Here is a 13,101-nt window from a genome sequence, read left to right as displayed (position 1 = left end):
TTGGGCTCTGCTAATAGAATAAAATGGCAAAAATAAATAACAACAAATAATTTGTTAAAATATTTGCTCAAGGTTAAAAGTGCTTCCATTTTAAAGTCAGAGAGACTTTAATTCATATCCTAGTTAAGTAGCCGTGTGACCATGGACAAGTTATTTAATTTCTCTGAGCCTTAAATTCTCACCTGTTAATAAGGCATATCTGTTCTACCTCAGAGGGTTGTTGGGAGGATTAGAAATAATATGTGTACAGTAGTTGGCATATAGCAGATGCCCAGTGATGCTAGCTTCATTCCTTCCATTTCCAAAATTGGTAGATTTGTGGATTCGTTAAACTATTCCTGAAGGGATTACTTTTGCCTTCTCTATTCTGTGATGCAATTCAGCACAGGTTAGCTGTTAGGTAGTGTCTCAGGTTTCCCATTCAAGTCTGTAAATGTCATTTGAGCTTTGTGGTGCTAGCAGTTATTGCAAAGGAATTTTTTTTTTTTTTTAAATAATGGGAGGCACCTGTGCTTTGCTTTTGTACTTTCTCATCAATTCTCATCGCTCTGCCTAGCTAGAGATACTTTGTATTGTGAGAGCCAGGGAAATCAGGGGCCATTTTCTTGTCTCTCTGTGTTTATTTGGGTTGGAGGATTGTCCAAAAGTTCCCTAGTGAATAAAGTAGATTTGCTGAGTTCAGATTCTTCCCTCCTGAGTGAGCCCAGGATTGAACTACTGGGCAAGAAAAGAAATAGGAAAATGTGGAGAAAACTGATGAGTTCTGCTTGTAAAGTTGTCAGGATCTTTGAGTTGGGGGGCATGTAGAAAACAGTTGATTCCCCATTTCCCTCTTCCCTTCCAGAGCCTGTACACTCCAACACAAAGGGAGCTTTAAGATGGAGGTCTGCATTGTAATTTCCTAGAAATTACTGCTTCTGGTAACTGCTCATTCAGTTTTCACCTCTTTGCTGCAGTAGATGAAACAATGGGGACAATAAAACCATTTATCTGATGGCTGTAGCCTCAATGGGATGTTTGTTTTAATAATGGTATAATTTGCAGGGTTCATAAATTGTGATTTTATTCTCATGGAAATAACCGCCCGGTGGTATTTGGATTCTCAGGTCTCCTGTTGTGGATAATTTTGATAACATTCTGGCTGACAATTCCCTTTATTCTACACTTCGATTTAGATTGTTCATGCTGGTTGGGTAATTAGCCCAGAACAGAGCCAGTTTTTTTCAGTTTGGGGCTGGCAGGTGGTTACTAGGTAACTAGAAGATCTTCTGAATGGGGAAGAAACTCTGCTTAGGGATTCAAGGCAAATACTCAGGTTTGTTTTGATTATCTGGGATTAAAAGAATTATCTGATACCAAAATATTGGATGAAAATTGAAAATTTAATTCATCTGAATATTTATTTTCCATGACACCAAACAACCCATTATATTTGGAATATCCTATGTTTGAATTTTAAATTTTCATGTGCATGTTTTGGCAGGGAATATCCACAGAGGGCAGAGGCTGATAATAGCTACACATGCTAGACATTGCCATAGGTGTTTTACTTACATTATGTCTAATTTTTTTTTTCTTGACATAGTTTGACTCTTGTTGCTCAGGCTGGAGTGCAGTGGCACGACCTCGGTTCACTGCACCCTCCACCTCCCGGGTTCAAGTGATTGTCATTTTCCTGCCTCAGCCTCCCGAGTAGCTGGGAGTATAGGTTCCTGCCACTATGCCCAGCTAATTTTTACATTTTAGTAGAGACGAGGTTTCACCACGTTTACCAGGCTGATCTCAAACTCCTGACCTCAGGTGATCCACTTGCCTCGGCCTCCCAAAGTGCTGGGATTACAGGTGTGAGCCACCACACCCCGCCATTTCTAAATCTTAATGAGAACTCTGATAGGTAGGTATTGTTTCCATGTTACCCATATAAAAAGTTAAGACACGTTTAGTAACTAAATTAATTAGTGGCAGACAGTTTACCAGATTCAAAGCTTATCCTAGGTTTTCAATTACAGGGTAAGACATTCTGAAGATACATTCAAGTTTAAATTAAAGTGTTAGATATTACAGCAGTTGGCTCAAAAATAATATTATATGTGAATTAGTACCTATCATCGGATGTATATATCTGATTGTTCTTCCTATCATTTCATCTTGTTTTACAGCAGTAACATACATGGAGTATTTTGATTATCTCACCAAAATTAAAGGACTTCTAGGCATAATCCTGTTTTAAGAATTCTTTTTTTTTTTTTTTTTTTTTTTTGAGACGGAGTCTCGCTCTGTCACCCAGGCTGGAGTGCAGTGGCGCAATCTCGGCTCACTGCAAGCTCCGCCTCCCGGGTTCACGCCATCCTCCCGCCTCAGCCTCTCCGAGTAGCTGGGACTACAGGCGCCCGCCACCGCGCCCGGCTAATTTTTTGTATTTTTAGTAGAGACGGGGTTTCACCGTGGTCTCGATCTCCTGACCTCGTGATCCGCCCGCCTCGGCCTCCCAAAGTGCTGGGATTACAAGCGTGAGCCACCGCGCCTGGCCCTTAAGAATTCTTTAAAAGGCTCCAAAGCATGGCATAGTCACTGGAAATAGCCTCAGACTTGGGTTTCAAAATCTTGGCACTGCCATTTATTGGGTTATCTTGGATAAACCTCTTGACCATCATTGGATAACCCTTACTCTTCTATGAGCCTTATTTTGCTCATCTGCAAAATAGGGATATGATACACACTTTACAGGGATGTTAGGGTTAATGTGTGTGGTGGGGTCTAGTATATGACTGTAACATGATAGGGGCTTAGTAATATGTTGGTTTCCCTTATTGAGTAATGCTACTGCTAGTAGAGTATCAGGGGATAATTTGGTGCTTTCATCATTGGCCTCAGGATTATTAAAAGATGGCCAACATCGGATGGGCACAGTGGCTCACACCTGTAATCCCAGCACTTTGGGAGGCTGAGGTGAGCGGGTCACCGGAGGTCAGGAGTTCGAGACTAGCCTGGCCAAAATGGTGAAACCTTGTCTCTACTAAAAATAAAAAAAAAAAAAAAAAAAAAAGCCAGACGTAATGGCACATGCCTGTAGTCCCAGCTACTTGGGAGGCTGAGGCAGAATCGCTTGAACCCAGAAAGCGGAGGTTGCAGTGAGCCAAGATCATGTCATCGCACTCCAGCTTGGGCAACAAGAGGGAAACTCCATCTCAGAAAAAAAGATGGCCAACTTCAATTGCCATTATGTTATATTTTCATGTGATACTGTTAAACTAATAGAGCTTATTTTTCTCCAGGAACTTGCTGTTCCATCTACGTAATTTGTTTAAGGGACAGTTAGATAGATGATGTATTTTTTTATACTCTCTTGGTCAAGAGAGTGAGTGCATATGTGGAAAGGGCATTGGATTTGTGATCATACAAACTTGGTGGGAGGTCCAGCATTGCTGTTTACTAGCTAAGTTTCATGGGACAACTGACTTTCTCTGTTTGAAACTTGGGATAGAGATAATAATAGCCGACTTTCCTGTTGTGAAGATCAAATGAGATAATGAATGTGAAAATGCCTTTTAAATTGGAAAAATGCTAGCCAAGATAGTAACTATTATGTGACATTCATAATTAGTATTAAGTGGGGCTTAGAGAATTAACTACCTTTTTTTTTTGAGACAGGGTCTTGCTCTGTCAGCCAGGCTGGAGTACAGTGGTGGGCTCATGGCTCACTGTAGCCTCCACCTCCTGGGCTTAGTGATCCCTCCTGAGTAGCTGGGACCACAGGTGTACAACACCATGCCCTGCCCCCACCCCGCCCCTTGGATTTTTGAGACGAATCTTGCTCTGTCACCCAGGCTGGAGTGCAGAGTCCTGCTCATAGCTTACTGCAGCCTGGAACTCCTGGACATAGTGATCCTCTCACCTCAGTATCCTGAGTAGCTGGGATTATAGGCATGTACCACCATGCCTGGCTCATTCTTGAATTTTTTGTAGAGACAGGGTCTCTATGTTGCCCAGACTGGTTTCGAACTCCTGTCCTCCAGCCAGCCTTCTGTCTTCCAACCAACCTCCTGTCTTGGCCTCCCAAAGTGCTGGGATTACGGGCATAAGCCACTGTGCCCCGCTGGAATTCACTGCTATTTTAAGAGGGAAATTTAAAATTTCCCTTGAACTATATAAAGACATTTTGATGAGTTTTATTATGGTAGTCCTTGGGGACAGCAGAAGAAAAGAGGCCAGAATGATGTTCTGGGAAGATAAAGTATTGAGTGAATGTAACTGCATAGTGGAAGTGAGAAAATGGGGTGAGGTACTACTGTGAGGCAGCCCCAGAGGACTTAGAGAAGAGCTTAGACTTGAGGTTTGGATCTTGGTCTAGTCTTGATCCCTAGAACAAGGAAATGGGAGGCTCCTTGATTAGAAAAACTTAGGACACAGGGTAGTGTGTGGAGAACTGTTGAGGAATAGGGATAGAGGTAACAACTATAGCTTCCCTCATGATGACACTCAAGTTGAAATCCTGGTTTTAAGCCTTCTAGGAGTATGTATAGAAGTTAAAATAGATTTTTTTTCATTCCTCTTTCTACCTTCTAACAGTTAAGTGTGTCCATTTTTAGGGGAAAGTTCCAAGTGCATCTTGCGATTATGGCGTATGAATCCAGTGGTGTCTCTCAGGTGAGCACATGGATGTATCTTCATTTAAAAAGGTGCAGATGGTGGCTGGCAAGTGGGGGATCTGCTTCCAGCGGCTAGAATGCTTAATTTTATGGAGACTTATTCAGATGATCTCTTACCTGAAAATTGATTCTGTTTACAGCATTTCAGTAATGTGGATGATATTTTTCCTAAGTGGAACATCAACCTAAATTTTCAATGTGTTTAATTATTGATGTATCTGAATGCTGCACTGTATTAGTTAAGGATTTTTCCATATGAGAGACTTCTGGCTCTGAGTTTTGGTACTACACTAATTTTATTCATTTTTTTCCAAGGGGATGTCAGTTTTTCTTCACTGCAAGTAACTGCATTATGTTGTCTGGATCATTGCCTTCTGTGTTAAGTATTAGAGTAGAATAGTTGTTGTTCAGGACAGTTTCAAAGTCTGTGTTATTTGACTATAAGAACATACTTACGCATCTTTCTTCTCTGTTCTTGGTCTGCTAGTATGAACATAATACAGTGACTAAGTAAGGAGATGGGTTTCCATAGGCCCCAGTCAGAATCAGCCTGAGTTACTTTATCATATTAACTTTATATATAATAATGTCAACTGATATTTGCATAATTCTTTGTAAAGTATTTTTATGGTACTTAAATATTTTTTTTCTTTTCTTGTCTTTTTTTTTTTTTTGAGACAGGATCTCACTCTGTCACCCAGGCTGGAGTACAGTGACGTGATCATGATTCATTGCAGCCTCAGCTTCCCAGGCTCAAGTGATCTCTACACTTGAGCCTCCTGAGTAGCTGGGACCATAGGTGCATGCCATCATGCCCAGCTAATTTTTTGTAGAGGTGGGGTTTCGCCATGTTGCCCAGGCTTGTCTCAAACTCTTGAGCTCAAGTGATCCATCAGCCTCGGCCTCCCAAAGTGTTGGGATTACAGGTGTGAGTCACCGTGTCCAGTCTAAAATTTTTCTCTTTACTAATATGTTTCTTGTACTAAACTGGTAGCTCTTTTTGTGGAGGACCTTTTTTTCATCTTTGTACTCACTTTATTTAGGACAGAGCTAAGAATAATGATAATGATACTAGCTAACACTGTGTTTTATGCCAGGCATGTGCCAAGTGCAGTATTTGTTTTAATCCTCATTATCCCCATTTTATAGAGGAGAGAACTGAGTCTCAGAGAAAGGAAGTAGCTTGCTTAGTCTCACAGCTAATGAAGGGATACAGCTGTGATTAGAACCCAAGCAATCTGATTTCAGAGCTATATACTTAACCCTTATATTTTCTCAGAAACAGCTTGTATAAATATGTAGGTGTATATGAAAGATATTATCTCTCTTATTTGAGCCTTAAAACTCTGTGAAGCAGTTAATTATGCTTTTCATATCCATTCTATAGGTTAGGAAAAGTAAGATGAGTTAATTACACAAGATCATTCATTTGTTGAGTAACAGAATCTGGACCCCACGTCCCAAGTCTCCTGACTCCAAATCTCATATTTTTTCCCCTTCTGTAATACTTTTAGCTGTTGATTAGAGCTTCACATCTATTTTATTTATTTATTTATTTATTTTTGAGGTGGAGTCTCACGCTATTGCCCAGGCTGGAGTGCAGTGGTGTGATCCCGGCTCACTGCAACCTCCGATCCCCCCAGGTTCAAGTGATTCTTCTGCCTCAGCCTCCCGAGTAGCTGGCATTACAGGCGCGCACCACCACGTCTGGCTAATTTTTGTATTTTTAGTAGAGACAGAGTTTCACCAGGTTTGGCCAGGCTGGTCTCGAACTCCTGACCTCGTGATCTGCCCGCCTCGGCTTCCCAAAGTGCTGGGATTACAGGCATGAGCCACCGTGCCCAGCCAACATCTATTTTCTTAGGAATACACAACAGTCTTTTTCGTATGTAAAATAGATACTTTCATTGATGCTAACTGAAGATAAGAGGTAACACTAAAAATCTTCCTGTGCGTCTTTCTTTCTCAAATCCAAGGAGCAAAATTCCGTGGCAGACAGACTGTGAGAGCTACTTGAAGGTGGATAAGACCGCTGTGTGTGTGTGTTCCTGTGTGTATTATCTCTGTTTTAGTAGCTGGCAACAGTGTGTTTTCCATAATGATTGCTGAGGGAATGCATGATTGAAAAAGTTGATGCTGTGTCTAGTATTAAAGAGTGATGATACTAAAATTGCTAGTTTATTTTTATATCCTATGCTTTCTCCTGATTGCTTCATTCTTAGTCACTAGTTGATTATGTTTGAGAATTACAACAGTGCTAATATAGTGGCATTAAATATAGTTGATCCAGTATATGGTAACTGTCTGTAACAGAGCCTTCGTATAAGAGAGGGATTACACTTAAGCATTTTGTAACACTGAAGAAACAGTTTTTTTGACGTCTAGGTGAACTTAATTGTATTGAATTCTTTTTGATTGCCTTGTCAGATTTCTTTTGTATTTTATATAAATAAGATATGACAGTGGCAAATTAGTTTTTCAGTTTTTGTTGTTGTTGTTGTTGTTGTTGTTGTTGTTTTGAGACAGGGTTTCGCTCGTGCAGTGGCTGGATTTTGGCTCACTGCAACCTCTGCCTCCCAGATTCAAGCGATTCTCATGCCTCAGCCTCCTGAATAGCTGGAATTACAGGCGCCCACCATCACGCCCAGCTAATTTTTGTATTTTTAGTAGGTACGGGGTTTCACTCTGTTGGCCAGGCTGGGCTCAATCTCCTGACCTCGTGATCTGCCCGCCTCAGCCTCCCAAGATGCTGGGATTACCAGTGTGAGCCATCACCCCCGACCAAGGGTCTAGTTCTTAATAGCCTTCTTCCTGACCCTTGAAAAGAAGCCATTATATTTCACTTAGCTTCTAGGTTATATCACATTCACATACAGTCATGTCATAGCATAGCTACTTGGTTTTCCATGTGCCCTGCCCTGCATTATTTTTGTGTATGATTATAGTGCAAAATATTTAAGAATTCCTAAGCTTCTCTTCTTATTTTAGTCTGAGATTGTTATATTCAGGTAAATTACCCCTCACCTAAGAATGTCATAATTGATTCCATTGTTCCAGATTGTAGATTTGAGAGTCAGGTAGTAATTTACATATTACTGGATCTTTTAAGAATTAGTTGTTTTAATGTGGAAGCCATATGAGATAAAAAATTGGAATTTTCAGCCTTGATTAGTTGGCTACAGTCCTGGGCCTGCCTTGTTGCTTGGCACACATCAATCCAACTGTTATTCTCATTTTATGTCTGTTAGTTGTGCATGTGCATATATACTCGTGAATGTTCTTCTCTCCAATCTAAAAGGTACTGCCAACGTCTAGTAGATTTCTAGGGCCCTAAAATTTGTCTTGCTCAGTTTCCTTACAGATTTTACAAGCTTGAAAGGTGAGTAGTTAGAGTACAGGGTAGCTGCTGAAAGAGATCCAGACATTCAGTGGCTCAAACAAGATGGACATTTATCTTTTATAAAACGGTTCAGGGGTAAGTCTCTTATGACCACAGTGGGCAGAGGTTCTGCTCCATGAAATCATCTAGAGATCCAGCCTCCTTCTATCTTGTTGTCCGGGGGTGATGCCCTCATCTGCATTCTCAATGATAGCTTATTAACACATCTACCTTGAAATAAGTCCATGAGAAGGGAGAAGAGAGAGTAGAGGATACACAGTTGTCTTAAAAAAAAAAGTGAGCTGTATGTCAATTCTCCCAGCATCTCATTCATTATCTTTAGAAACAAGACATATCAAGTTATAAATAACATTAGGAAATGTAGTTTCCAACTCGGTTGCATGTGCTCAGTTATTTTGGCAGAGGGTTGTGGTAGGAGAGTGTCTATATTAAAAGGAAGCAAGGGAAAATGGATACTATTAGCAGTTTCTTCCACAGAGTCATAGGTAGAGGGTAAAAATAATAAAATCTTTTCCTCATTTATTATCTTAATTCTCACCACATTGAGAATTTCTTTGAGGTAAGTGGTATAACCATTTTGCTAACCGGGGAACTGATTTTGAGGTATCAAGTGACTGGTTTAAAGTCACAAGTCTGGCTCAAAACTGAACTGATTATCCTTTCCCCCCATACCTTCTTCTCTTTGTGTTTCTTATCTCAGTGAATGACATCACCATTTTCTCAGTCACTCAAGCCGGAAATTTGGGATTTCCTTATCTTCTCATATTCCTTTGGTCACTAAGTTGTATAGATACTATCACCTTAACATTTCTCGAATGTATGCCTTTCTCTCCATCCCCACAGCTGTTGCCTTAGCTCAGACTCTCAGCAGCTCTTGTGTGGACAGCAGCTTCCATTCTTCCATCTGCTGCCAGGGTCACCTCCAGTGACTCCTTCTCAGCCCAACCCTGCCAAACCACTTGCAATCCTTGGGACTTACTATATGCTCTTAAACTGCCAAATCTCTACTTGTGTTGCTTCTTCTACTCAAATGGTCCTCTTCCCTTCTCAACTTGGCAAACATGGCCTTATTTTATTTTAAAAAATCTACCACCTACATTGCTTCCACTATAAAGTTGTTGCTCTCTTTTCCAGGTAGAATTGACTATTTTCTCCTCATGCTTCTCCTGTGTCGATGCCTGTTATAGGACCTGTAACATTTTATAGTAACAATTTGTAATGTGTCTTGCTTTTTATCATTAGCACTCAATATTGTACCTGATAGAAAACATTTACTCCATAATTGCTTGAATGAGTACAGTGTATGCCAGACTGGGACTTGAATCCAAATCTTGTGTTTTTCTTATCATGATGGCTCATCCTGTGTAAGTGTGTACATATTTCCTGAGTTGCTTCCCAACACCAAATTTGGAGATCTGACTTTCCAGGAGCTCTTTTCATTGGCAATCAAGTGTAGCCCTAAAAAGGGCTGTTTCAACAAATGGATGCTTAATTATCTTTCCATTTGGATTTTGGGGATGTGCTTTTTTGGTAGGTGCTGCTAAAACCATTGTCTGTAACTTGCAAAATAAACAAATGCTGGATGTTTGGCTTTAATTTTTATTGATTACATCAAGGGATAAAAGAAGTTTGCTTTACATTTGGAGGGAAGGCAGGCAAATTAGAAAAAAATGCATGCCCTTGAAGAGGGTTTTATTTTTAATGTTATTTACAAAGTATATACATGAAAATAGAAAAGGAATAACTTTAATTTACAATAGACACAATTTAGGGAAAAATGCTAACATCTCAGTGTAAGTGTAAATTCAGCTTGGCTATTACCATTTCTGATCACTGAAGCTCACTTATTGTGCATTTAAACCATCTGTTCTGGTGTTAATCCCTTAAAACTCAATTGGTAGATGTTAACATGATAAAAGGTAATAAAGCTTGAAATATGGCAGTCATTTGGTCTGGTTTACTTTTCAACTAATTGCATGCCAACTTAAGTGTCTTTGGGAAAAAGGAAAGGGGGGAATTAATGCTGTAGTCAACTATTTTGATCTCAGCTTGAGCCCTGCACACCTGTCACTGGCTTGTGGAAGTTTTCCTCCGTAATGAAGAGCTCCTCTCTCATGTTATTACTTAATTGGATGCCACAAGAGCCTGGTGAAACAGTGGAATCCTCTTAATTGCAGCTTTTAAAACAAATCACCAATGTTTAATGTGGTATTGTTTTTAAAAGCCTTCCCTGGAAAGATTTTTGATTGTTTCAAGTCCAAATGGAATGGAGTGTTGAGGATTCTGCTCTTTATGAAGTTGGAAGTCATATAGTACTTTGAATGTCTCTCCTTAAAGAGTTAGGGAACATAACTAATATTTACTGATGCTTTACAATTTGGCCAAGTGCTTTCCTTTTATCTTGTTTTAATTCCTATAGTAGCTCCAAGAAAGGTATTATAATGTTTCCCATTTTACAGATGAGGAAATTGAGGGTCAGAAAAGTGACTTGCTCAAGGTCACACAATTAGTAAGTGGTAGAGATAGATGCAAACCCTACCTACCAATGCAAAACCTTTATTTACCTCCTGTCTCAATGAGCATAAACTGTATGTGTGGAAATATCAGTATAGTGGGTTTTTCCTTTAACTTATAATGTGGTCTCAATTTAGCTTACTGTGTTTGGCACTTTTCTGTTTGAACTGTCAGCCCTTACACATATAGTGGAAAGAGCAGCCTGGTAGTAGGTGAGGAAGCCAAAGTGCTGGGAAATGACAGAATATCCCATTCCATGCTTAGATCATGACTGTTATCTAACCGAAACATCCTCCTGTAAGGTTGGCAGGGTCTTTGTGGTCCTGCTGCAGTGTGGACAAGTCCTTTACAGTGTGCTTAAGTGCTGAGCAGTTTTGACAGCTGGTTTAAATGAGCTTCTGTGGCAGTCACGTCCCTTGAGGCCTCAGTGCCCATTTTCCTCTCCACCCTAGTAGTGGAAAGAGCTCTTGATAGGGAGTCAGGAAACTTTTTTTTTTTTTTTTTTTTTTTGAGACAGAGTCTCGCTCTGTCGCCCAGGCTGGAGTGCAGTGGTGCAATGTTGGCTCACTGTAACCTCCGCCTCCTGGGTTCAAGTGATTCTCCTGCCTCAGCCTCCCGAGTAGCTGTGACTACAGGCACGTGCCACCGTGCCTAGCTAATTTTTTTGTATTTTCTGTAGAGACGGGGTTTCACCATATTGGTCAGGCTGATCTTGAACTCCTGACCTCATGATCCACCCGCCTTGGCCTCTCAAAGTGCTGGGATTACAGGCGTGAGCCACCACGCCCGGCCGGAATCAGGAAACTTTGATGCTATAGTTGTAGTTAGGTGATTTGCTAACTGACCCTTTTTCTTCAGGACTAAGTTTGGTCAGTACCAACCACCTCTTTGAAGACTTCCCTAAAGTCTTAGGGTGGCCTTTTTTTTTTTTCCTGGACACTGTGACATGTTGTTTTAAGTATTGGCTGTATGGCACTTACCACATTGTTCTGCAATTATGTTTCTTTCAGACTAGAGCTATACCTCTAGCCTTCTTTTTTTTTTTTTGAGACGGAGTCTCACTGTGTCGCCCAGGCTGGAGTGCAGTTGCGCGATCTCAGCTCACTGAAAGCTCTGCCTCCCGGGTTCATTCCATTCTCCTGCCTCAGCCTCCTGAGTAGCTGGGACTACAGGCGCTCGACACCACGCCCAGCTAATTTTTTTTTTTTTGTATTTTTAGTAGAGATGGGGTTTCACTGTGTTAGCCAGGATGGTCTTGATCTCTTGACCTTGTGATCTGCCCGCCTTGGCCTCCCAAAGTGCTCGGATTATAGGCGTGAGCCACTGCGCCTGGCCACCTCTAGCCTTCTTTTTTACTACCAGCCCATCTGCACTTGAGAATCACTGCCCCAAACTGTATATTCTGTGAGAGCACAGTCACAGGGTTCCTTGTGGTGGACATTTGTAGTTTGCGTCTGTAGCTTCCTTCTTATCTCAGCAATGGCCTCAGATGTTGGTTTTAGGAACCACACTCCCCCCTGCTTTGCTTCATATAGTTTGGGTAGGAATTTCTTAGCTCTAGTGTTATGTGAACCAGGCTCAAGGTAACCAAGGCATCACATTCCTCCGGCCATAGTGATTGGTTTAGGGGTAAATGTGTTTTAAGCTGGTCTAAACTGAATGTTGAGGACTTTTGTAAGCCGCTATAGAAGACCTTCTCCAAGTCCTGCTACACTAGAGAGTTGTGTGGCTGGAGCTGCTATAGCCATTTTGCCACCTTTGGAGGAGAGAGTCTGGCTTATGATAGAACCGACACTGAGGAAGTGAAGCTTACCAGGTGGAGGCAGTGACTTTGAGCTCTGAATTGAGCCTCCCCCATAGTCTACCCTAATCTTGGGCTTCAGTTAATTAAGTCAGTAATTAGGCTTTTTGCTTAAACCAGTTTGTTTTCTGTCATTTACAACCAAGAGTCCCAACTAATCTATTTCTCTTCTGCACTTAAGCATAGTTCATAACCTAGAATTTGTTAATTGGGTAAACGATTGAACTCTATGACTTTGTCTTTCTTAGTCTCAGTTTCTTTTTCTGTAAAATGGGAATGACAATTTCTGTCTGCCTGGCTCAAAGGGTTGTTGTGAGTTAATAGAAGGAAAAGCTTTTGGGTCTCTCCTTCTGAACTTAGTCTATACCAAACAATTGACCATTTAATTATACAATTACATATAATCATTGTATAGTGTTTTTTTTTGTTTCAACTTGATTGTGTACCCCCTTAGAATGGATGGCATACATACTTACTGTTTTCCTCCTACTGCTCAGCACAATGTTGGGAAAATAGTGGGCACTCATGAATATTTATTAGTGATGACAATAGCAGCTACAGTTTATTGCATACATTTATTGGGCCAGATAGTGTGTAGGCATTCTACATAAATTATCTCTAAACCTCAGCTAATAGCAGTATTAGATAGCTATTATTAGATAAGCAGTATTGTCCTCAGAGGATAGTTGCTTAGCTAACAAACGGGAGAGCTGAAATTGTTGGTTGAGTTATGATGG

At 40.7% G+C, this 13,101-nt stretch overlaps 1 protein-coding gene across 3 annotated transcripts in view; it reads left to right on the top strand.

The window, feature by feature from the left end:
* The window catches only part of FAM168A (family with sequence similarity 168 member A), a 198,909-nt gene that overhangs the window by 21,657 nt on the left and 164,151 nt on the right, over positions 1–13,101 (top strand). Inside the window, exon 2 of one of the 3 annotated variants that reach the window (XM_055282896.2) lies at positions 4,590–4,647. The exons of the other annotated variants lie outside the window; for them this stretch is intronic. Within the exon in view, the coding sequence (XP_055138871.1) occupies positions 4,618–4,647 (30 nt within the window). The 5' untranslated portion in view covers positions 4,590–4,617. The remainder of the gene's footprint in view (positions 1–4,589; positions 4,648–13,101) is intronic. 3 annotated transcript variants of the gene reach the window in all.

Source organism: Symphalangus syndactylus, chromosome 6, assembly GCF_028878055.3.
Source record: "Symphalangus syndactylus isolate Jambi chromosome 6, NHGRI_mSymSyn1-v2.1_pri, whole genome shotgun sequence".
NCBI classification, from domain to species: Eukaryota; Metazoa; Chordata; class Mammalia; order Primates; family Hylobatidae; genus Symphalangus; species Symphalangus syndactylus.
The sequence above is the reverse complement of the archived record's forward strand: the minus strand, read 5'-3'. Positions and strand labels throughout refer to the sequence as shown.